The sequence below is a fragment of the Venturia canescens genome, chromosome 8 (genome assembly GCF_019457755.1).
Source record: "Venturia canescens isolate UGA chromosome 8, ASM1945775v1, whole genome shotgun sequence".
Classification (NCBI taxonomy): Eukaryota; Metazoa; Arthropoda; class Insecta; order Hymenoptera; family Ichneumonidae; genus Venturia; species Venturia canescens.
The window spans coordinates 20,906,812-20,931,324 of NC_057428.1; the positions used below are offsets into that span (position 1 = coordinate 20,906,812).

Here is a 24,513-nt window from a genome sequence, read left to right on the forward strand (position 1 = left end):
GATTTACAGTTGAAAAGAAACGGATGATTTAAGTATTTTTATTAAAAATTTCCTGAAACCTCTACACAGAGTTCGTAGCATAATTTGGCTAATGTCAACGCAGCTCTTATCGAGCACGCTGCAGTCCTTTCGTTCGCGTTATCAGTTATCGTTAGTGGATCAATATTTAATACTGCGTTAATAGTGTCGGTAGTACCAGTTTTTCTATAATATTTTTTCTCGATTTACTTTGCTGTTCATCGTAATGTAGCACGTAAATATTCGACTATCGTACGTCTTATATATTTGATAAAAAAAAGAAGTGGCGTTTCGCGGTAAACGAAGGTAAAGAAATTTCATTGTGGGTACCCCGCATATATAATTGCTGTTCAGCGTGCGAATACCTTCATTTCTTCATTTCTGACACGTGCTTTCTTTCTTATTGACGAAGAAATAGTGAGAGAATAAAATCTTTGCCTCAAACTGTACATCATATAAATTCGTAAACGTAACAAGATCTTAAACGGACAGCATCGATTGTTCTATGCTCACATTGCTTCTCAATTCATTAATATATATAATTACATATATAAACTGTAAAATAACCCGGCTGGTGGATCACTCTTTCAGTATTAGTGAAAAACAATTGTCAAAGAAAATATGGTGATTAGCACCCAGTTCGGTTTCATTTTTAATCTAAAAATTCGACAATTAAAAAAAAGGAAGTCAAAATTTTCGTGCTCGTTTCCCCTCGGAGCGTTAAAAATGTTTTTTATATATATATATATGGACTTATAAATATATAACTGTACCGTTCGTTTCATTAATTGCGAACGTAAATAATTTGACTCGAAGACTATTTCGCCTTCAAGGCCGTTTTCGGCTTCAACATTAAAAGAATTTTTTTAGTTTCCTTCGTCATTTCGATGCATTATCTTCTGACGATTAATCAGTGGGAATCTCTTTTGAATAGATTTTTATCCAAAAAGTTTCTCGAAACAACCATGGCAGTAGGGCTTGTCGTTTTGTTCCTTGAACGTTCCTTTGTTCAATTGCTTCAAACAGAAAGCGCACACAAAGTGTTCCGGATGGAACTTGCGGAACATCGCGGTTATACAGCGACCTAGAAAATAATATTCGAATGAATGAAAGTTCAAAAGTCCAGAAAAATACGTTAATTATTGATTATTCAAGCTGTTATAGTTTTAACCTGTAATGGGTTTGTGACAACCGGCACAGAGCGAGCCCCTTTTAGCGTGATAATGAGTTTCGCAGTAAGGCAAGCCTTCGTGATCGAAGAACGAACCACCCTGGAACTTTTGTCTGCAGTCCTGCAATATTGAATGGTAAAAAAAGTTTAGTCTTTTTGGGATCAAAAATGGAGTGACTCTTCTGTAAATAATAACAGATTAATTCATTAGAAGAAAATAAAACATTTCGAAATTGTGTCGTCCTAGAAAAACTGGAAATTCGAACTCTTAAAAACTTTTCTGACGTTTCGATAAACTTTCCCAAGAACTCCATGAAAGCTCCAAGAGACCGGTGAGTAAACAACGAGGGTTTTCGTAAGTTTGTATTCTAAACTTGAGAAAAGTGAAAGACCCAAAAATCACTGAAACGTGACGCCGTTTTTGGAAAGCAGCCAAACGTCGTTAACACGGAGTGAGAAGGACAAATTGGTGACACGTCTGCTCGATGCTTGGCAATCGTTGTCCAACTCGCGAGCCTAACAGGTCTCAAACGGGAGAATTTCAAGAAATTCTTTCCGACAAAAGCTACGATGGGAATTCTCGAGAGTCGCGATTAATAGATACACAAGAAAGAAATTCGCACCCTCGATTTTTTCAAGGCCATTATACGTCAGGCAGATGCGTAATTCCCATGCATTCAATTTTTTTGAAAATCCTTACAAGCTCTCGATTGTTTGTCGTATGCAGAAATAGCTCGTGTTCTCAACGTTCGACGAGAGTCATTAACGGAAAAAAACGAATTATTTCTGTTATTTCGTCAAACAAAATGGCTCGAGTTTTACTGAATTCATAAAAAAACGAAACCTCGACTATAAATCATCGCCAGTATTGAAAAAACACGAATCAGAATCCACACCGAATTAGCGTCGGTATCTCGTCACGACTTCGAAATTCGTCCAAGGTACAGTGGAAAAGCGTGACGGGACGACCGACGCCAAGAGTTGATAATTCTGTGGCTGTTCGCTCACCAGAACCAGCAGTGTTGTGTGTTTGTTTTTTTTTGTTGTTTTTTTGATTATTATTTTTTTCATATTTATTAATTCGCAAAGTACATTACTCGTGTATTTTTCGAGATATTGTTAGGCAAAAACTATCATTTCAAAAGATAACAGTTCTGGAAGTAAAATATAAATATCTGTATGTTTGCACGGGAGGGTCAAATGCGAGAAAGTTATAAAAATTATTTCCTAAAAAAATATTTCTATTGGATTACTTTTTACAAACTTTCTTCGACACTTTGCACCTCGTTTTTTTTTGCAAATGCTATCTATGTGGAAAAAAATGTTTTTCTTCTGTTGAACATTCGTTTGTTCCAGTGTGTTCGTGTCTTCTTCGGTATTCTGATTCGTGCTATTTGACTGAGGGAATTTGAAGAAAGGAATTTTGATGGGTTCTTAAATTTGTTTGGTGAAAATTTACATTTCGTTATTAAACTGACGACGCATTTTTAGACGTGTCATTCTCGCAAGTGTCGTTCGAGTCTCGTTGTTTTTGGGAGGCTCAACGTATTTTTTCAATTCTTTGGAAATTTATCGAATGAATTTTCATGGGGATCATCATCAGCGGGGCTCCGCATGGCCGGAGCCCCAAGGGCATTCGGGACGTGCTTTCCAGTTCAATGGTGTTTTCGTTGTTTCAAAACTCAGTTCGATAAATCCCAGAACGCAAAATTTCCGTTTTCAACCAACGCCGCAGCAGCGAGCTCGAATAATCGATAAAAAGAGGAGAAACCAAAAAGACAGTCGAAAGGGATAACATGGGGAGCGACGAATTGACAAATTCTTTATGCCTCCTCCTCTTCCTCCTCCTCGTCGTCGACTCCGACACATTTCGGACAAACGGGTTTTCCTTCCATGGCATAGAAGGATTTTCCGGAAACGGGTTTCTTGCAGTCCTGTAATTTTACACATAAAGTTGTTTTTTCTCATTCATAAAGAACATTTTCACCGGAGAAAAAAAAATGTTCTTCGGATCCACAAAAATGTGCTGACCGAAAGCCCCTGTAAGAAAAACTGAATTTCATTAATTAAATTGTCAATAAAGACTGCAGCCCTACCCTGCAAACGAAACAATCCGGATGCCACTGGCTGTTGAGAGCTGAGATATAGTTCTCCATGATAGCCCGGTTGCAGCCACCACATTTCGGGGCAAACATGTCAAAGTAATCCTCGCGACAGTACGGTTTTCCATCTCTCTCGTGGAAGCCCTCTTCACCGAATTGCTTGCCACATTGAGCGCAAAAAAAGTGTTCCGTGTGCCAAGTTTTTTCAAGGGCTGTCACACATTTCTGGAAAATAAAATCCGGCATGAAAATAGTTTTTCGGCGAGGTTATTCGGACTGCGAGAAAGTTAATGAAAACTTATTTAAATTACATCGAGAATGGGTCCGTTGCAATAGGCGCAACGGGGCGAGAACAAATTATGATAATCGGTCTCGCAGTACGGATGTCCCTCCCTCTCAAAGAAATTTCTCGTTCCCAATTCCTGGTTGCAATGCGTGCAGGTGAAATGTTCCGGATGCCATGTTTTACCAAGCGCGGTAATGACTTGTCCGACGATTGGTTTTTCGCAAGCGTTGCAGCAGCCCTTCTGCGTCGTATTAACACCTTGGCGACTCATGTCTGCTTGTAGATTACCAAGCATAGAATCCAATTGATTCTGTTTGACAATGTGGCTGGTCGCTTGAGCTGTCGTTGTGTGGGCTTCGCCGTGTTGCGGTTGATACTGATGGCTCGTGTGAGTTTCGGTTATGTGAATTCTCGTTTGTGACGGTGACACACCGACCCCACCACCGGCTCCGGCGCCGCTGCTACTCACTGTGACGACGTTGCTACCCTCTTGCAGCAACGGACTTGGTGAACTTTTCGTTGCCTTGTTTGGCTTCGCGTACGGCGAATCTGTCACGGTTTGATGCTGATGAGTGCTCCCGTTGATCTGGAAACAAGCGAAAACAATTTTTTCGTTGAGTTTATTTCAGTTTCTTGTTTTTACGACTCTCGGTCATTGAATCCGATGAAAAAAAAAAAATGAAAGGAGCTTGTGGGTCTCCGGTGATTCCGAGGGACGTGTGCTTTTGGAGCGCGTGGGCGTTGATACCGGCAACGAGTTATTTAGGGATCAAGAATGTCTATTTAGATCGGAACGGCGTTCGATTTTTCATGTTTTGTTTGTCGAAATAAAACTTTTATTTCGTTTTTTCAAACCGCGTTGAAGCTGAGCGTCGATATTCATCCACAAGATAGTCGTGGTGGATTTAGTCAAAGCAAGGAAATATTCTAAGACTTTCGCGATATAATTTTCGTCCCAAAGCACGTCCCCCGGGAATACGAATTAAAATTTCAACGGACGTCAAGTTCGATCGGATGAGAATGAGATTTGAAAAATTTATTATGATCGTACAAAAGGTATCGTCCCGGAGGAGATGAAATTGAGTCGAGGGTTTTTGGTCTCGACTAGCTGAAGACTGACTGAAATGATATTCGTGAACGACGAAACTCGGCTGTAGCACAGACTTCGTCCCCACCACCGTTTTCCCTGAGAGGGAGCTTCTCGTAGGAGCGTGTATGTTTATCTTCACCTTTTCTGCCCCCACTTATTCCACGTCAAGAATCGCAGTGGAGGAGCTTTTTAACTGTATCGAAAATGATCACGGCGGTGTTTCTCGCGGTTCGGATGTCGGAGGATGTTGAAAAAATGGGGAAAAAGGTGGAGCGGAAAGAAAGAGAGAAAAATGAAAAGATTGAGCGATTAAAGTGGGGGTTGGGGATCGAGGATAGCGAGCTGATAATTCTACGCTCTTAGAGCATTTTGCTCCCCGCCTCGTTACTAGTGTCGGCCGCAACCGTTGGAACACGAGTTATTTCGGTAACTTGGCCAGCCAAGAATGGGCAGGAGAACGTTTCAACATCGCTGTTTTATTATCCTACCCACTGCCCACGAATATGAATTGATATTTATATATTTACACATTAAAATGTGCAATAGAATAGATTACTTTGTTTATGTGTTCACGCGATGATCTCGAAATGCCAATTTGGGCTATTTTGTGCAAAGATTCACAGAAAAAATTTTTTCCTACTTCCTATGAAAATTCGTCCGAGCGACTCGGCGTGAGCTTCCGAAGGATTTATTTATACAATTCTTCTGAACGAACGTATTCGCGATGCAGAAGCAATCGATTTACTTGATCCGTCGACGATAACACTCCCATCAATGTTTCTCGTTGAAACATCGTACACGAAACAAAAAAATCATCTCAGCAGTGGGTTACGACGGCGAGACAAACGTTGCCGAAAGTACCTTAAATTCGGAGAGCGAGGCCATGAGGTCATCGAGTTCTTTGGTCGCGTTACTCGCCGTGTGCCCATTGCTCGTATAACTTCTGTGCAATTCCGAGCGACTCAACGAATTGTTCTGACTCGATGGATAACTCTCGTACACCGGCTGAACTTCGGTCGAAGTTTCCTGGATTGTTACTTTCACTCTCCCTTCCTGAGGATATTCGCTGAAAAATATTCAAAAATGATTTGATGTCTCTCGATAATCGTTGGAGTGAAAAATAAAAGGCTGGCCCATTCATTTGACATTTGACTCAACAAAACTCGACGAAACGAAGAGCATCATAGTCAGACGAATATCTTGGTTTACTATTTATGTTTCTATAAAATTTGTCTCCTCACGGGTTTGGCACCGCTGTGCTCAATTCCTCGAGTAAAGAATCGACGGTAGGCCTCGACGCTGACAAGCTGCTCGGCGACCGGCGCATCGGGCTGACGGCGTCGCCGTTCAATCCGCTTTGCGAGGATCCCAGAACCTCTGCAATTCCACAATATTTCATATTGTTCAATAATCCGATTATTAATCGTCGCTAAGCGTTTGTCATGCGATTTGAATATTTATTCTCGATAAATCTTGTCCCTGTTAAAATTTCCGTTGATTTTCTCGAAGCAGAGAAAACTCGTTGCTGTCATCGACTCTGCAAGTCATTACATTTTTCATTTCGTCGTTCAATTTCGTATTAATAGAAAATCTCATAGAAAAGCTCGTACGATGAATCGGAGTACGAAATAATTTGTAAAATATTCGATGGAAGTGTGCCAACCACTCGGGGGCTTCGTGTCTTCTCTAATAATTAACAAGTCGAATGATCATTCGACTACTTGATATTTGAATCAGTCGAGTAATCGATCACTCGTGCAACACTATAATTCCGAATATGGTTTCTGAGCCATGATTTATCGAAGATCCTCTCGCCAGTGAGCTTACCGCGCTCTTGAAAGTGGCTGTTGTAGCGTGCGTTGCTCAAATCTTGGAGCAAAGTGTCCAGCTCCGAAAGATTATTATTCAACGAGGGTATTTTTCCGCCTCCAGGATTCTGACTGTGGTACTGCCCGCCGCTGGAGTTGGTGCTCTTCGTTATCGTTTCCTCGATCACCTCGCGATTCTGGTAGGTGGGCTGTAATTTGAAAAAAGATTAATTAGTCGACGAGAAAGATTTCGAGCTCGCAGCTTCTTTAGTCTAAAATCAGGTTTTTCAAACTTTTCTATCCCAGATGAAAGAAAAAATATGATTAATATTTCGAGAGCGAGGACATTATTATGACAGACCGAATCGATGCTAATGTCAGGGGAAAAACACAGGTGTAAATCAAATCAACCTTGCCGCATGTATTTTAACGCGCGGCAAATGCATTTGGACAAACGTTTGCCAACTGAAACGCGTCACGTACAAAACTCCGTCGTTTATTTCGAACAACAAGAAGCTTCTTATAGTTTCGACATTATTCCAAATGATGATGTCAGATCGCTCGTTCGCTAGGCTTCGGTGCACGTCTGTATCGTAACCTTCCTGCATTGCCTCTTAGTATCAGCAATAGGCGTGGGGGCTCTCGGACAAAAAGTCTCGGAGTCGTTCCGTTCGAAACCTCTCGCAAGTTTATCAATGAGAACAGGGTATTTTACACCATGTAAAAAAATATATAAAAATCCATGTTTATGATAGATTTCGTAAAAAGTAAACGAGAAACGTCAATATTTATTCATTAAAATGCAATGTAAATGTTTATAATTCAATTTTTAAAATCGTCCTTTTTCGTCTGTTCTTCAAATGTCTAAAACGCCAACCGCCACATTCGATTCCAACGTGACGTCACTCCGATAGTAAACAACCTAGATTCTTATCGTGTCTTCTGTGTTATTTTTAAATTTTACAAGTTATTGTGTACGTTTGTGGACTTTTATCATTCATTTTATTAAAATCGCATCATGGAAGGCGGTTTTGTGAAAGCAAAAAGTACAAATCTATCAATGGTAAAAATGTTGATGGTGGCGATGAATTCACAATTTTTGAGGCATTTTTACACTCGTATTATCGCATTCAGACACGAGACACCAATGATATGCTATTATAACTCATTATATTCAGAAATCTTGATACCTGGTCTTTCGCAATCGCATTGTTTATTAACGGAGTGACGTCACAAACCGAAACAACACGGCGGCAAGCGTTTCCGCGGGAAAATTGAAAATTATAAATAAAAAATAGTTTTCAAGAGACTTTTCGGTCTTATAAAATATAAATAAAAATTCCACTGGTTTATTACGATCTCAGGATTATTTTGTAACAGTTTTCAAAAAAAGGTGTAACACCCTATTGAAAACGAGGGCATGGGACTGACGAAAAGTATTTCTCTGACGAAGCTGTACGGGGAAACGAGAAATTTCGAACGGAGATCAATTTCGTTTCGATTATTTTAGCAAGTCATCACAAATTTGTTGCTCATTTCGTTGACTTTTTTCGCCATCGTCGTCTCTCGCGAATGTGTCCGGTGTCCAGCAGAGTCGCGAGCACCGAAGTCGACGTCAAGCCAGAAATATCCGTGCTGTGGAAACATGTCAAGGGTGAAATAGAGATAACACATTCGGCTAAATACGTGGACAGTATTCGCTCGTCGTCTACGAGAAAATCCCCCGCTCTTTGACTTTGAAGCCCGATCCAAAATTCGATTATTCAGTCCTGTTTGTGGGATCCGAATAAACACGAAAAATATGGCTCTGCCGGTGGGAAACAGAGTTGCCAAAAGAACGAAACAAACGTTTGATTGAAGAGCGGATTAGATTAAATCTTGCGATCCTCATTAATTATAATTTTCCCCAAAAGCTCGTTTATTTTATTCTATTTCAGGACACTTCGTGACGTTCAAATCTCTCGATTCACGCGATTAAACAATCGAATTGTGCCCCCAAAAATTGGCAATTAACCGACGACTTTTTAAGGAAGGTCGATCGCGACGAGACAACGTTGCCATGCTAAACCATGTTAAAAATATAAAGAATTTCAAAATGATGAGAATTTAATAAAATTTAGAAAACGTATTCTTTCAAAATATATAAGACAATACAAATTCTTTTTCATTTTTCTACCACATAGATCTCGAGTAATTGAACACTAAAGTTCACCTGTACAAGCATAGAGTTTACGTCTCATGCTTAAGAACTTCGATTTAACGTTCAATTATTCGATAACCATGTGGTAAAAAAATTTGAAAAAAATTGTATTCGTATACTTGATACCAAAGAATGTTAACACCAAATTTGATCAAATTCTGATTATTTCGATTGCGTGATCCACCCTCCTTAACTGGTATTGAACAATTTTCCTACCCACAAATTTTGTCAAAATTCCAAAAAATATTATCCAACGATTTTCTTTTCTGTAAACATTTTGTTCCTGCTACATCGCAGTTGAAAGGAAGTATCGCGATAGTTTCGTATTGCCAAGGGTAAACGAATACTATATTATTACGTTTCGTAATGCGTTCTAATCGCCCTATAAATTTATATCCTGGCAGCTGATGCACCGAGAGCTAATTCGTTCTAATTTCCGTTTGAATCTTGTAAAATTCACGAGACACGTGTTATCCGCGTGCTGATACACGGAGTTTGTGTTTTTATAAATAATGATATCGATGCAAAAAAAATTTGAGCGAAAATTTGGAACGTCTCGAGTGAAATATTCGATACGATCGATGACTCAAGATTTTTCAATCACTTTTGCTCGCACTGCACGAAGGAATCGAATGATCGAGGCAATTCGTTTGCTGATACAATAATCTGGAAAAATTGTCCAACGGAATACGTGACTTTCGAGTCGTTCTCTCTCGATTCACCAAAAGCTTCGGTTCGACCATTTATTTATAAGTATAATATGGTCTAATTATAACGCAGAGCTTGTGTGAGGCTTTCCTGAGCTCATCCTACGCGTTACATCTGTATTGGCAACCTATTGGCCAATTTCTTTGAGGGGACCTTCCTTCGAGATATTTTCACGTTTGTGTATCGATCACGTAACCTCCGAATAGTGAATTCGTCAATTGGGGAATTTTCTTCCCAACGTGCTGGATTATTTGGCGTTGCTCGTCCCATCGGTCTCGGCAGGAGCTGTAAAAATGCCAGAACTGTTAATTTACAGACGAATAAAAACAAAGCTGGAAGTGTCGTTTTGCCTCGGTAGCTGTAAATCGTGAAATAAATCGATCGAAAAAATCTGAAAAATTCATAACCCGAGCGACAAAGTTGACAAAGTTTTAGCAGTTTTAGAAAATTTTTAACGGGGAGAAAAATTATTCAGTCACTGTGAAAAATACAGGTGGAAAACTTTGCAGCTCGAATTGCACGAAGGCTCGTTCGAACGCGGGCGGTGCAGCAGCGTGTTATAAATAATGCAATTGCTGTGCTGCACGAGTCTCGAGAAAGCATGAAAAAATCGATACTGTTATAACAGGTGGAAAGCTAACAGGTGTATCGCATAAAACTTGGTGTGCGATCAATATTTCCGTAGGTCAGGCGCCCATTTCCGGTCGTAATATTTTAATGCCCGTGGCGAATGATATTGAGGGAAAAGAGCAGTTCAATTACGGTCATGTTGGAAAATTGAGTCGCTTTGATTGCCCTCGCGATTCGGCGAGAGACGAGTGGATTGATGACTCGAAATTTTAGTGGGTTTCTGTAACACGGCGAACTCGGGGCCACACCCGAATCTATTTCCGGTGAGTCTGGAATATCGAGAAGGCCGCGAGAGCCCCGAGCCGCGAACACTTCTCAATGCTTCGACTGGGAGATTAAAAACTTCGATGGAGTTGACGAATGGAGGGAAGAGATTCGACGTGTCGTTCGATGACGTTGGAAGTTTTCGTTTCAGCCGCCCGCGTCGACGTTCCTTCACCGAACGCCCGAAAGAATAACTCGTTTCCTGTTTTCAGCCGGCCTCCAAACTCGAATATTAACGAAATTTGTCTTCGATCGTGCCAAGTGGGAAAATCTTGCCGGAAAAACCACCCTTCAAAATACCTCCGCTCTCTGGTTTCGTTATTAACGCCTCGATGGGAAACGCGCGTAAACTGGGCGCCAAATCAGTCGACGCCTGCCATCTAGCGGCTTCCTTCCTGGCTTCGCAGCGCCGAGCATCGGTGCGCTCACGCAGATCCCTTCCTCGCGTCGATCATTCCCTGTTCAGTATCGATCGAGCAGCGAAAAATTCATCGGATAAATTCTCGCTTACGAATTTTCGGTCTCGATTATCCGGATTTTCGTCGATTACCAATCATTTTTTTAAACCGACGTTTAAATCGAATTTTTATGCAATTTTTTTCTATAATTTCATCACCTAAAGACAACTGGAAAGTAAAATTCAGGCTTCAACGTTTCGATTCGATTCTCAAAATGTTCGAGATGCGCCAAATTCGGGTTCAGTGTGGCTGGAATTTCGTAGAACTCCGCGTTGAACACTTCGAAGAAATGCCTGAAATGAAAGTGAAAAATGACACGAAAAAACTCACCGATTGTGGCGGCAGTGGCGAAGTACGAGACTCGTACGATCTGTAAACATTCGACGGATGATTGTTCCTAGCACCGTTGAGCGAGCCGTAACCAGGTGTGGCATTGTTGCTGACATGATTGGGTCCCGAGGACACTGTGTTCTGGAGGTCGGCGAGTAGCGCGTCTGTAATCAGAGTTCGAAGTGGAACGACGAATCATTGGGACGTTGCAAAGGTAACTCGGTGGGCGAATAATTCTAACGAAACCGTCAAAAGATCGCGACAGAAATGAGATTCGCTATGAAAAATGTGCGACGTTCGAAAATGGCCGACGATAGAGGGGGGGAAAAACGACGATGATTCAAATGAGACTCGGGAGCGCGTTGTTCCGCGATGACGGAATCGACGACGCTGCAGCCCGTAACGAGATGATATTTTGTCGTCGAGCGACGACAAGGCGGCAAGGTCAATACAATAAAAAGCGACGATTTTACGCGACGCGTGCGTTTCCGCACAAGAATATGAATTTGCATAGATTTTTATTGGTGCGCTGTTTCACGCGCGATAACATCGATTCGAAAACAAACAAAAATAAATTATCTCGTGTGACTGACTGATAACGCCGAGGGCAACTGTCACGGAGAAAATTATGTTCGAAAGTTTGAATTCGCACAAAGAAAACCGTTCTATTTTCTCACCGAGGCTCAACATTTTCGGGACTCGCGAACCGAGCTTTCGGCGAATCGACGAAGGTCAGAAAGGGCACTCGCGAAACACGACGCACACTTGGATAAAATTTAGAATAAATGGGAACGGAAATCCGGCGACACTGATCGGGGATTCGGGGCTCGATGGAAGATCTCGTGTGATCGAAAGAGACACTTTCACTTTTATTTTTCTTGGGATCGTCACGCACGAGGTTTAGTCATTGAACTGAAAAATCGGAGAGTTTTTTCTACTCGAATGGAATGAAGCGTCGGAGCTATAAATTTCCGTGCACTTTTTCACGCGTCGAACTTCCTTTTGAACCGATTTTGCTGGATCGCACGTTCGCAAGATAAAGGAGAGAGAAAGAGACGGAGAAGTGGGGAAATACAGAGAAGGTTCGTTCGGAGGGGAATTTCCGCCCGGCTCGAGTGTTAAGGCTTGTGCAGGAAACCGCGATATATAAAAGCGTCATCGATGCTTCGCTGGAAAGCGAACTTCCAAGCGATTCAGCGCAACGGTCATCGCTCGGATTTCCACGCAACGTGCAATCCCACTGACAGTCGTAGCAGTTCGAAAATCCGCGTCGCAGGTTCAAAATATTTCTGAATCGCTCGACCCGTTGACTATCGTTCAAAAATTACGATTCGTTATTCACGACGGTACTCGGAGGCTCGGTACAGTGGAAAAAAATTAACCACAGCCGCGATTAATGACAGGAACCGCGACTATTTCGGGAGATGCAAAAAGTATGATTTTTTTTTGGCAGAAAGTGATAAAGTCCATGGAATCGTGAGTTTTCCGTTGGTCGTTCGTTATCCGTTATTTTGGTGAGAGCAGCCGGTGCGACGAACGGGGCACGTGGATTCCATTTGGCGGGGATAAACAAGCGGTGTGCATTCCGAAGTGCACGCTATAAATACAGCTATAGATATCACGGGAAACGTCAAAATGTCGTAAAGTCTCCAGTGTTTTTGTCACAACTTGAAAAACGAAATTTCCCACGATCCGAATAAATGTGGTATCAAAAATCCGATTTTAGTTCACCAATCGTGTAAATTCCACGAATTCGTTGTCCCAAAGTGTCAAATCGAACGAATTTGACAGTCGGATTTGATATTTGTATAAATTTGAATAATTTGAAGAAGAAAAATCACGATGACGGATCGATCAATGAATATTGATCGAACGGAACGCGACTGAAAAAGTGCTCCGCCGATTCCCGATTTCAAATTTTTCATTATGAAACCGGGGCTCCCGTGTAAAAGTGAGAATCCGATGAACAACGATCAACTTTTAATGGCTGAACTCACCCATATGACGTTCCCATGGAGCGTGACGTTGGATAGTGGCCAAGCGCGCGGGGCTTATGGAATTAAGGGGCGACATTGGCCTCTCCATGTTCGCCATGGGGGAACAAAAGCAATAAATATAATTCGCACGAACGAAGGAATATCTCGGTGAGCCCCGGCGGTGGCGAAGATCCACGAACGAATAAAATGACGCACTGCTAAAGGAAAACGAGAGCGGATAAAAGTTGACACATCGATCGATTCGCTCGGGCACCGAGTTCACTAATTTACATCGACGGAGGAACCGAGGCGCGGGAAAACCGGGAGTGAAAATATTTTTTTAATCGGAAGCGAAAAACGATCAGCCGATTACGAGCGGCGGCACGCACTCGACGCGTCGAACCGATCGTCCGCTTCGATCTATATCGGGAGCGCGAAAAAAGACAAAGATGGAAATTACGGTGGGGGAGGGTGTGTACAAGAGACGAGGGAAAGAGCGAGCTGACGCAGTCCCGAGATGTCCGGCGAGACGTGAGGAACTGGTCGGTAAACTTCCCGAACCCGGGCACTCGCTCTCTCGCTCTTTCTCCACCTTCGTCGAAATATAGCCCACTACGCGAAGTTACGTGTATGAAATTTCGTGTCCGGCCCGCCCCCCCGTTCCAACCTTTCCTTGGCCTAGCTAAATCCCACTGTGAGCACCCGAATCCAGCATTTTTGTAAACTTCACCGTACAGACTTTGTTGATTCACAAAAGGGCGGGAATCGCGTTGTTTTGGTTCGTCCGTTGGCGAGAAATCGCTCGCTGCAACGCCGAGCTACGTTTTTTTTTTTATCTATGTGGATTTGAAACTCGTGCGCGTCTCTACGAGCCCTCGAGAAAATCGAGCAAGAATGAGAAAGAAGGAGACGAGGTCGAGGAGCTTTTGAGAGATGGGACATTGCAGAAAGAGCGGAAGAAACCGAGAGAGGGAAATCTAGAAGTTTTCACCTAGTTACGCGAGAGCGAACAACCAGAAATAACTCACAACGAAATAGCCAGACACACGAAATCTCATCTTTTTCTTCCCTTTTTTCTTTCAAATCCCTCCCCGAGCTCCTATCTGAGCGCGGGTAGCCTCGTCTTTTCATCCTCCTTTCTTTATTTTTCGTCTACGACTAATGAAGCAATCGGGCTTGCAGTTCGCCTCCGTGCGAGCTGCTCTGGAGACTCGAGTTAATAAACACGAATTTTATTATCATTGTTGCGGAAGGCAAAATATAGAAATATTCATTTGTGAACTGAAGCGAACGAGGGTGATTAATTAAGGTATTACTTGGATGGATAGCTCGACCAAAAATTATATCTGATTGGAATTTCCGTACTTCGTGATGCAATAAAAATTTGAAAAAATTCAGCAACATTTGGAAAGTTATGAACTACAATTATCAATAATAATATTGCTCAAAAGTTATTAATAAATTGTTTAAATAAATCATTTTTTAACAATTTTACAGTAAACCCTTGTTTTTTTTTACGAATCGAATGTGCGCATTTTCGTGGATTTTTGAAATTCCCTTTTTTTAATTTTTTAAGTGGCTCTATTTGTACATTTTTGATCTAGTAACTTTGAGACTTTTCAAAACTGATGGTAAATATGTCTTCTAAAACATATCCAAAATTCAAATTAAAAAAATTTTTTTTCAACATTTTTTCAAGAAGTTTCAAAAATCCACGAAAATTCTGAAAAAATTCATGAGCATTCAGAAAAATACGCACATTTCATTCGTAAAAAAAAAACAATAGGTCATCGCAAAATTATTGAATAATTAATTGTTTAAACAAATTGTTATTAACTTTTGGGCAATATTATTATTGATAATTGTTGTTCATAGCTTTCCAAATGTTGTTGAATTTTTTCAGATTTTTATTGCATCACGAAGTACGGAAATTCCAATGAGATATAATTTTTGGTCGAGCTATCCATCCAGCAGTTATACCTTAATATTTTTATCTGTTCGGGAGAAATTTTTGCTTTTTTTCGTTCCGAGTTTCAACTCGACGCAGAGTAGTATTCCTCGATCTTCATTATTGTGCTTCCATGCTGAATTATTTTGTCACGGAGCTACGATATCGATAACGCGTGGGATGAAAAAGAAGCGAAGAGGCACAGGATACAGAGCATCCCAAATTCAATTTTCTAAAAAGTTTTCCTATTTCTATTTTTCATAAGTAATCATTCATTTTAAATCATCGATTTAATAATTTCTCGAATTGGAAAGGTCGAATATGAACGCTTGAGAAAATGGCGGCGTTGTTTCGAGTGTCCCTCAATTTCCCTGAAGTATCCTGGCTCGAGCGGACTCGACTATCGAATTCGGGGAAGCCTGTACGAATGCGCGGAACCGAACGTCCGATCGAGTCACATATGGGAACAGTTCTCGAAAGTAAACACGCGATATCAAGGTCTCGATGTCCGACCCACGCACTAACACACAGAACAGTTTTTATTTTGCTTCTTTTTAAACTTTTTTCAAAATACACAAAGAACGAAAATTTTATAAATTCATTTGCAACATTGGTTTGAGGTTGCAATTATTTTCGTTGATTTTTTCACAATCCGGTTTCGACGCTTGCATTCAATTTTCCGAAACACTTTCAAGCACTGAGTCGATAAATTCGTACGTGTTAAAATCGAAAAATGAGGGCTCGATACGCGTACGCTTGGCAATTTTTCCGTACGGTTTTGATGACGCTTCGAATTCCGAATGATTCGATCGGGGGTTTTCGTTTTCTCGATTCGAAGCCTGAGAAAAACCCGCACGACGATCGATACGAGACTGATCGCTCTCGAGTGCCTCGTTTGACTTTTTAACTTTGTACGTACACCCAATAAGTCTGATATTGTGCTCGATCGAGCTGCGAACGAATGCGTACTTGAAAAAATCTATACAAAGATGAGGACGTTACAAAAAACGAAGCACAACTCGGTTGACCACGAGAAACGACCACGCAACACACCCACAAGATTTTACGTCCATTCGCAGATTCCAAATTGTGCTCGTTCGGATGCGAGGAAGGAAAAAAACAGTTTTTTATCGGTCCGACGGATGCGTAAAGGTCATCAGATTGATCGAATAAAAATCGATGATTACAAGTCGAGTGCGATTATCGAGAGGCTCGTTGCACACGATGTTTCCGTCGAATTATTATTTCATTAGTTTAAAAAACGTCGTTAAAAAACCGCAAAATTAGTCCAACGATTAGCTCGAGACTAAAGATCGAGTTTAATCGAAAGCCTTAATCGATTATTCACTGTAAATAGCAGCGATGAAATAACCAGTTGCTTAACAAAAATTATATATTTAGACTCTCAATCCGTGTGCTTAAAAAATACGATAACCTCTGCTACGTCCGAAGTAACAGATTATACGGAACCATGAAATCAACCCGAGTCAGCTTCGACTCATTCGGACTTTTTGGCGTTTATCCAATTTTCTCGATCGTCCTTTTTTTCAGAAGAAGATCGAGAAAAGAAACTTCGACTAATTAGCCTCCAAGTCGATTGATTGAGAGTACGACGATTGTGGCAGATTTTCGGTTTGCCTGACATTCTCGTTAATATTTGCATCAGAGTATTTGAAAGAGTCGAACGGACAAACGGAGAGACGAGCGAATCAGGAACTACTTATCAACCATTTGCGTCGGTAACGGATAAACCTACTTTACCGACGCCGAAACTGCAATTCTCGGTTATCGACTGTACCGTCGTCGAGAGTTATCCACAAAGCGATGCCAACCGAGTGGATATCGAGTGACGAGTTGAATCCGGTTGATCAAAATTTTGAGAATTGTGAAGAGTTTCGAGCTTCTGTAAAGATGTTCGTTAATGTCGTCGGCCATTTTTCAATTGTTCGTGTAAAGTTTGATTTGGTTTGATCGCAAAGTTCCTTTCAAGGCGAACGGGATTTTACGTGGGTGAAGGGCGGAGATAAATATTCGACTAATAGGGACATGCGAGAGAGGAATCCCTGACTCATTTAGTTCGCACCAAGTGCGTTATTTCGTAATGCCGCACATTATAAAAATATAAATTGCAACGAAGAGGAATGCCATTTATGGTACGGAAGATTTTCCTGACAATATTTTGCACACCGAATGTTATTTTCGCGATATCTATCCCCAAGAATCGTAATATTTCATGGATTATTAGGGCAAGATGCCATTTTTAGTGGGAATGAAAATAATGAACTCGTTGAGAAACAGTGACAGTCGCCTGCTCGCTCTCCTCGACCGATTATCATGATTGGAACAATTGTTGTCGATTAAACCGCGAGCAGAGCACACGGTGAATGAATCTCTGGAGAGCGCGAGGAGATTTTAATTACGAAAGAAAACAGAGTGACCGGAATGTGATTCTTTCCGAGGCCGAATATCGCGTGCGTTAACCTCAAAACACCGAAAAAGTCGATTCTCTCTTTTCGGCTCTGCCGCGTCGTTTCGGCGAGTCGAAATTTTCGTTTTTTCCAACACGAAGGACAAGCGAAATGGTTTTTTGGTTAGACCCGATCGCGGGCCATTTTGCGTCTCTCGAAGTTTATAATTAACACACGAATCCGATCGAATCGATATCACAAGCAGAAATAGCGGTAACGCTCGAAGCTCTCGACGTCCGAGCTCGAGGGCAGTGCCCAAAAGGTGCTACGAAATTAAAAGTCATTTTTAAAAGATCAGTCAAATTCGGTGATGATTTCGGTGCGTACGAAAGCGGTTAGCGAGAGGAAGTCGCCTCGTGGTTCGTTACGAGATGACAGATCGAACGTGCAAGTCCCCTGAGACGAAATGAGGCAAGGATAGAAATAATGGCTTTGACCCAAGAATATCAGCACCCCCCTCGAGAACCAGACGACAATAATAAATCGGAAAGACTGAAAATTAAACAAACTGCAACGTCGTGTGCATTTCCTCAAATAATTTGGTGGAGCCTACACAGTAAGAAAAATAAATGAATGTCAGAAAAAATTTTTTATTTTAATGTTTCACGAGTTTTTGAATCCTATTGAAAAATTCTTGAAACTTTTTACTAAAATTCGATTTTTTTGACAGTTTTTATACGAAGCATCGTACGAACGATCAATTCAGACAATTCTGACAGAGCAAGATGACAGATGAGAATTATCAAAGCGTTGAAAGGACGCAGTGTGCATCGAGTAATTGAACCTCTTACATGGGCTTGGAAAAACGTTCCTGAACGCCTCTATTAATTCATCTCTCCCTTTCTAAAGCATTTCGAGACACACATTGCACTATACTCTCCTCGAGTGATATTTATAAAGCACGTGTAATCCTTCTAACGTGTTTGCGTTGGTTAAACCGGAATTATCATACTCATACCTCGCGAATATTGCAATCCCTCGAAGATTTTGCAACAAGTACAATTTTATTTTTTCCTCAATTTATTCTTTTCGCTCTCCACAGATAAGCCATTTTGAGTGAGCAACACCCACGAACGAGATACGAATTCGAATCGTATTTTTGACATTCGCACCGTTCAAATGTCATTTCATTAAAAAAAAAAAAAAAAAAAAAAACATTTTTTTCCACACGAAAAATTGAAAGAAAACGAACAACTTTTGGTGCTGCGATCATGTCAGATCGAAAGTCAATTTTTAAATATTTTTTCGTGTTGGCTTAAAAAATGAATAATTATTGGAAAAACTTACATCCTGGAGATGAACCTTTAGCCATAGTAATTCTGTACGGTTGATAGGTTGGTCCAGGCAGGACTTTTCCGTACATCGATCTATCCATCGCCATTTTTGACACTTGATTTTATACGGGTGAATTGAATAAATTCAATATTAATGGATTCGAGTGTCCGGAAATAGCTCAAATCGGATTAAATCATGATCGATGTTGCACGGATCGTCGAGTCTCTCGAGCGAGCCGATCGTTAGGTTTTCACGTAAATGTCTTCGTCAAAGCCCTTTTTTTATTTATTTACAAGCAAAGTCGAGTGAGCTTTGATTTTCGAATGAGGAACTAGCTCTGCTAGAAAAAGACGTTCGAGTGTTTTAGAAGACTCGAGAGTGTAACGTTCGCCGGTTTATCGTCTCACTCTTGATCCCTATACACAGTTTTCTTTAAATAAACCCCGGAGAGTCGTTCACGCTTGTGTGTGACCGACAATTCTCGCGGCCATCGAGTGTTCTTGAAGATACGAAAAAAACAACCACTGCACGATAGATTAGTTTACGGATGATCAATAATTTATTTTCATTAATCGAGTCGATCTCCGAAGTTCACGGATAAAACTCCAGTCGGGAATTCATGACACGAGAAATGAAAAATTTATACTGCGCGCGGTTACGTCGAATCACATTGATCCGACGAAGCCGATTCAACTCACCTTTTTATCGCACGGTTCGTTCAATTTCACGTTTGAGAAGTTTTTTTTTTTTTTTCAATTTTTGATTTATTTTACGGGAGGTAGTTGACCTTGAATTGAGCTGTCGAGCGAGTCACAAAAGTTGAAATTCCAAATGTTTATGTCGTCGATTTTGTTTCGTCCTCGCCGATTTCAACGAGACTGCTTGAGTGGAACACGAAACGAACGTGAAAACTGAAGCGCGATTCAATTTAACGAGATTTTTTTATTACCGGTTTGATTATTTTTTCACTTTTCTGTGATGTTAATTAAGACGATGTTAAAAAAAAAATACGAAACGGATGAGCAACGAAGCACGAGGTTTGTTGAGCCACTTGTTGACTCGATAGCCACTGAAAATGAAAAGCTCGCGATCGCGTGCTGCGCGACAACACAACGTGCACCCCCCCCCCCCCCTTTCGCCCCGCCCTACGCCGAGTAGCCAAGTGTATACAGCAGTGCGCTGAAGGGGAGGTTGGCGACACGGCTTCACGGCTATGGTTCAGTGTATATTCGGATCGTTTAGTAAATAAACCCCCAATTATTGTGGTGAACAGAGTCGTTGGCTAGACAGAGTTGAATCGTTGATTCGAACGATTTATTTTTCTATATGGCTACAAACGCGCAGATTTGTTGAAGCGAAACGGTAAAAATGGACTTTTAAGTATCGTCGTTTCTCTTTATTCGAAGTTTGTTTTTATAATTTATTTAAAGAATTTCACTGTGTCTTTCTATGAATTCGTCAATCATAAGTCATTTATCTGTTAGTAAAATATTATTTTCGTTCAATTGATTAAAAAAAATGAATTTTTTACTAGCTCGGGATCGTATTCGAAAATGTGCACTAATTTATTGGAAGGCTTTGTCGTGCTTTGTATTTTTATCAATCTCGACGATTTTAGATTTTTTCGGTTTCCGGGATCGAAAAATAACTCGGTTATTTTAAATGAGGAAACCACGACGGTACGGGTTTTTTTTTCTTTGAAGTGGTAAACGAGAAGACGATTCTTAGAGAACAGTTGAAACGTTTGTGGGAAGACGAACAAACGAGACTAGATATATTTAAGTCACGCCTTCGCTCGAATCGAGAAATCTCGAGTTTTTCCTTTTCCTGTCGTCGTTGTTGCTCTTCTTCCTGTTTGCATCTTTCTCTTGCACTTTCTCTGTCTCACGAGCTTCGGAGCACCGGTGACTAAATATAATCGTGTTCTCTGGCACGGGACATACGACGGACACGCATTATTGTCACTTGCTCTTGTTTAAATTGAAATTTCTCATTTATATCCAGTCGAAGAAGTGGAAAAAATATGTTTAAAAAACGACGATTAATTCTACGGTGCGGATGAAAAGTGCGCAAGTGACGTTCACCTCATGAAATCCCAAATTTTTCGAAAGGCCTCCGAAAATCTCGCGGAGTAATCAAACTTTTGTCGAGGTGTCAGTTACACAAATGAGAGAGTCCGCGAAATCGTACGAAGTGTTTTCGAAACAGAGCCCGTTTGAAGTTCCCGCGAACAGGAAAATTGAAATTCCGTTGTAACACGAGATAATAAAATCCATGAAATGTTTTTCTTAGAGTATTATGATAAAAGACCGCAAAGCGATGTTTATCTATTTTGAGGAAGGAAAAGCATGGAAAAAGTTGCGTAAAGATTCATATGGGTAACAAGAAAAATTTAGTTTCAAGATTTGCTGCTTCGTCACATTATTTTGAGGTTAAAGTGTCAAGAATTTTTTCAACTCACCCAAATCGTCCATTGTTTTCCGTACAGTGTGTTCCGCCTTAACTCCAAAAAATATCACAAATCACAAATGTCTTTCCAACACCAGGGCACGTTTATTAAACAGCGATTTATTTCGCATCGGACGAATTAAACTTCCGCGAACAGAAACCCGAGTGTTTTCTAGCCGCGATCTCTTCGACGGAGCTCCGACGTGAAAAATTCTAACATGGTGGAGAGAAGCGTTTCTGAGAATTTGTGCCGCGCCTAAGCGTCAAATAAACAAACGAAGCTTCGATATCTTTCGAATCACCATTTATATTTGCGAACAATGAATTATTTCAAAATCTCAGAAGAAAGAAAAAATAGAAATGACGGAATTTTAGGCAGCTTTTGTTTTGGAGAAGTGATGTGTTTATCTTTTGATACAACTCGCTGCAGCTACTTTTTTGCCCACCGGAATAATGCGCAGGCGCGAGACAACAGTCCAAATTAAGGTTAGAAATCGCTCATTTTCCAAACTTTGTTTATTCATCCGCATGCAATGTACCACTAAAACGATCAATGTCTAAAGAAACTGCAAAGCTTTTCCTTTTTCTGCTTTTTTAAATACCACTATCAAGAAAGAACATTTTGACTGAAGATCAATTTGGGAAATCTTAACATTTCCCGGCAAATTCGAACACCGGTCTCGTTCACATTTTCGCCACAATATAGGCCTGTAACTTGCCAGTACATTTTTTTGATGCATCAGCATCATGTGACCTACAAGCGTCAATGCCGAGGTCCAGCTGTTTATATTCGCGCGAACAGTAGGAAATTATTCTGTCATGAGGAAAAGTTAGCACAGAGTTAAACGCACGGATGGAATAATTCATTTACGAAACGTAATTTTTTGTTTCTATATAAATCATTGGCTTTTTATAAAGTTGTATAATGTCCTGATGTACGCAGACAATAATTTTACATGAAACTCGCAGAGTTCGACAAGAACAAATTGTAATGCTTAAATTGTGCAAAAGTATAATAAAAATAAACAATTGTAAATTGTAGATTAAAGCTTACGCGGTGCTCAGTAAGTCGATTACTTCGTAAGGTCATGAGTTTTTTTTCTGATAAGATAAGATTCCTTCGTTCATATATATTGTATCGAATGCGAGTTTGTTTTCTACTTCAAATTCTTCTGACAACGCGACTGTTCCCTTCGTGATCGGGAGACATCGTTTGTACAGTTAATCACAATCAATAGTAATTTTCAATAATATATTTCAATTATTTTCATTTTTCGTTCAAAGATTTCCAAAATAATATGGCTGCAGCACTTCCAGTAGAGAGTTTGAAAATTGAGGAGAGGATCCTTCATTCTCCACAACTGGAAGAAATCAAAAATGGTAAGTGAAGAAGAGATGAATTTCTTTTTGTCCTATCGGTCCTAGAAATGCACTTTTGGTTTCATAACACTTGACAATAAAAATTGATTGATGCGTGGGTTTTGATTTTTTTAAATATCTAATTGGAACTAGATTTGTAGAAACTTTAGTGAAACACGGATTATCACAATTTCAGTATTCATTCCTGCACTGTCGAAGAATTTTGCTGAGTGCACTGTCGAAGTCGTAGACTGTCCGGATCTTACAAAATCACCGTTTGGCCTTGCAGATTCAGGTATTTAACAGTTTATGTCATTTATTTCAACGGGGGAAGGTATTACTCCCGGAAGGGAATTTTTGTTGAAAAATTTCATGTTTTTTTACTACAAAACATGTCGTTGAGAGTTAAGTAAAGAAGCGATAAGCTGGAACAAACTATTACACTTTTTTTTGGAAATAAGAACTTCAATGTTTCATCAGGTCTCGGAGGCAAACCAGTTATTTTGGAAATCGGGGGTCCAGCTTTTCTGCTTCCTCTTGTTCAGAGAGAAAAACTCTACGATGTGAGGCCAATATTGAAAAGAGTGAATTATGGAGAGAAAGCATTTGTGGTTGGAGCTGGGGCTGGGCCATGGCCTTACCTTTCTCGCAATGCTGAGGTACGCGTTGATGATACTGAAAATTTTTTTAACAACATTGAATGTTATATTTTGATATTCAAGCGCAAGATCCATTTTATATGAAATTTGATGAAAATATTTGTAACTTCCAGATGATAATGAACGTGTCGTTTGGCCCTGGTAACGTGCTCAAAAACGAGACTCGATTGGCTTGGGTGAATCAAAACGAAAAATGCGTGTTGGAGGATTCTATCGGTAGTGATACGAGATGCGCGCTGCTAGCGAATCTCTATGCGAGCGAAGGAAAAGCCGGTAAAGTTTTGCGAGTTCACGCTAAGAAAAGGACAGGAGATCTTGATTTCATTGCAACAATGCAAAAGGCACTCGCAGCGAAGTACACTGATAAGTTAGTCGGTGAGTATTTTTTAAATTAAAGATAAAATCTGTTATCGTTGTACACTAAAAATGATAGATTGTGCGCAAAGATAAAGAATTGCTTTCGTTTGATGACATAATGGGAACATCACATTTATCATTTGTTTTGCAGGCATGGGAGGTGCATTTTTGTTGAAGGAAGGAAAAGTGCATCAGCACGTGATGCAAGATTTTTCGAAAACTCCCATAAGAAATGTGACCGAGTTGAACAATTGGCTACGTTTTTATAACATGTCTGCACCTCTTGTCGCCCTTGGAACTTTCGTCTCCGCCGAGACAGAGCTCGACCTCAGAGTTCAACATTTCCATAGTTTCGGTCACCAAGGCGAAGGCGGACATTATCATTACGACACGACCCCCGAAACGGTCGAGTATCTGGGATATTTCAACGTTTGTGAAAAACTCTATCGTGTCGATCAGACACCGGAGAAACTGAAATTCGGCAAAGATTGATAAGAGTCAATTGAGAAGAGTAAAAAGCATAAAATTGAGCTTTACGAAGACAAAACCAAATACGATTTGTTGCATAAAAGTTTGTTACTAATTTTATAAGATTATATTTAAACTAATTCGTAAATTCTAATTGGTAGTGACATTTTTCTGTAAATAAAAATCTATTTTTTCAACTGTACAACAGTGACACATAAACTAAATGATCTTTGGCGTAACGACTGGCGAAATGTCGAGAGAAAAATAAATATTCAAATGGTAAAGCCACCATGTCTGCTTCCCAATTTCGAGGTACGTTGGCACAATGTTTATGCCGCAGAACATTCGTTATCTCCGAGAGAGACGTTACGCAACGTTCGACTAGAGCACGAACATTTTTTATTGGTGTTTTTTTCTGCATTTTCTCAGCAGCGGGTAAGAATTATTGACTGGATAACGGAGACGATTTATCTGAAAACTTTTGTGAAAA

The 24,513-nt window shown here is 40.4% G+C and overlaps 2 protein-coding genes across 8 annotated transcripts; one reads left to right on the forward strand and one right to left on the reverse strand.

Moving 5' to 3' along the window:
- Positions 1-27: 27 nt before the first annotated feature.
- Positions 28-21,346, reverse strand: LOC122414628 (paxillin). 5 transcript variants are annotated; one of them, XM_043426081.1, is made up of 9 exons: positions 21,194-21,346; positions 11,066-11,229; positions 6,495-6,684; positions 5,909-6,044; positions 5,529-5,733; positions 3,603-4,163; positions 3,286-3,516; positions 1,190-1,310; positions 28-1,102 (listed from the first exon to the last, which is right to left on the reverse strand). In XM_043426081.1, exons 1-9 carry the CDS (start codon positions 21,204-21,206, stop codon positions 957-959), a joined length of 1,767 nt encoding a protein of 588 aa, XP_043282016.1. In that variant the 5' UTR covers positions 21,207-21,346; the 3' UTR covers positions 28-956. The 5 variants fall into 5 exon arrangements, with proteins under 5 accessions (XP_043282016.1, XP_043282015.1, XP_043282014.1 ...); XM_043426080.1 differs by lacking the exon at positions 21,194-21,346 and adding an exon at positions 18,745-19,394; XM_043426079.1 differs by lacking the exon at positions 21,194-21,346 and adding an exon at positions 13,063-14,326.
- Positions 17,750-24,225, forward strand: LOC122414633 (ester hydrolase C11orf54 homolog). 3 transcript variants are annotated; one of them, XM_043426093.1, is made up of 6 exons: positions 17,750-18,013; positions 22,465-22,560; positions 22,736-22,834; positions 23,020-23,198; positions 23,312-23,573; positions 23,707-24,225. In XM_043426093.1, the coding sequence occupies exons 1-6, from the start codon at positions 17,884-17,886 to the stop codon at positions 24,045-24,047; spliced, it is 1,107 nt and encodes a 368-aa protein (XP_043282028.1). In that variant the 5' UTR covers positions 17,750-17,883; the 3' UTR covers positions 24,048-24,225. The 3 variants fall into 3 exon arrangements, with proteins under 3 accessions (XP_043282028.1, XP_043282030.1, XP_043282029.1); XM_043426095.1 differs by lacking the exon at positions 17,750-18,013 and adding an exon at positions 21,528-21,666; XM_043426094.1 differs by lacking the exon at positions 17,750-18,013 and adding an exon at positions 21,907-22,056.
- The last annotated feature ends 288 nt before the right edge of the window (positions 24,226-24,513 follow it).

What these genes read in the sequence shown, in the direction of transcription:
- LOC122414633 (XM_043426093.1), top strand. Translation starts at nt 17,884, where the DNA reads ATGGCTTTGACCCAAGAATATCAGCACCCCCCTCGAGAACCAGACGAC. An exon ending in GTTTGGCCTTGCAGATTCAG is followed by an intron (nt 22,835 to 23,019) that starts GTATTTAACAGT and finishes ATGTTTCATCAG; the next exon opens with GTCTCGGAGGCAAACCAGTT. An exon ending in ACCTTTCTCGCAATGCTGAG is followed by an intron (nt 23,199 to 23,311) that starts GTACGCGTTGAT and finishes TGTAACTTCCAG; the next exon opens with ATGATAATGAACGTGTCGTT.
- LOC122414628 (XM_043426079.1), bottom strand. Translation starts at nt 13,159, where the DNA reads ATGGCGAACATGGAGAGGCCAATGTCGCCCCTTAATTCCATAAGCCCC. An exon ending in CAGCCACTTTCAAGAGCGCG is followed by an intron (nt 6,045 to 6,494) that starts GTAAGCTCACTG and finishes GTGGAATTGCAG; the next exon opens with AGGTTCTGGGATCCTCGCAA. An exon ending in CGGATTGTTTCGTTTGCAGG is followed by an intron (nt 1,311 to 3,285) that starts GTAGGGCTGCAG and finishes TCAATATTGCAG; the next exon opens with GACTGCAGACAAAAGTTCCA.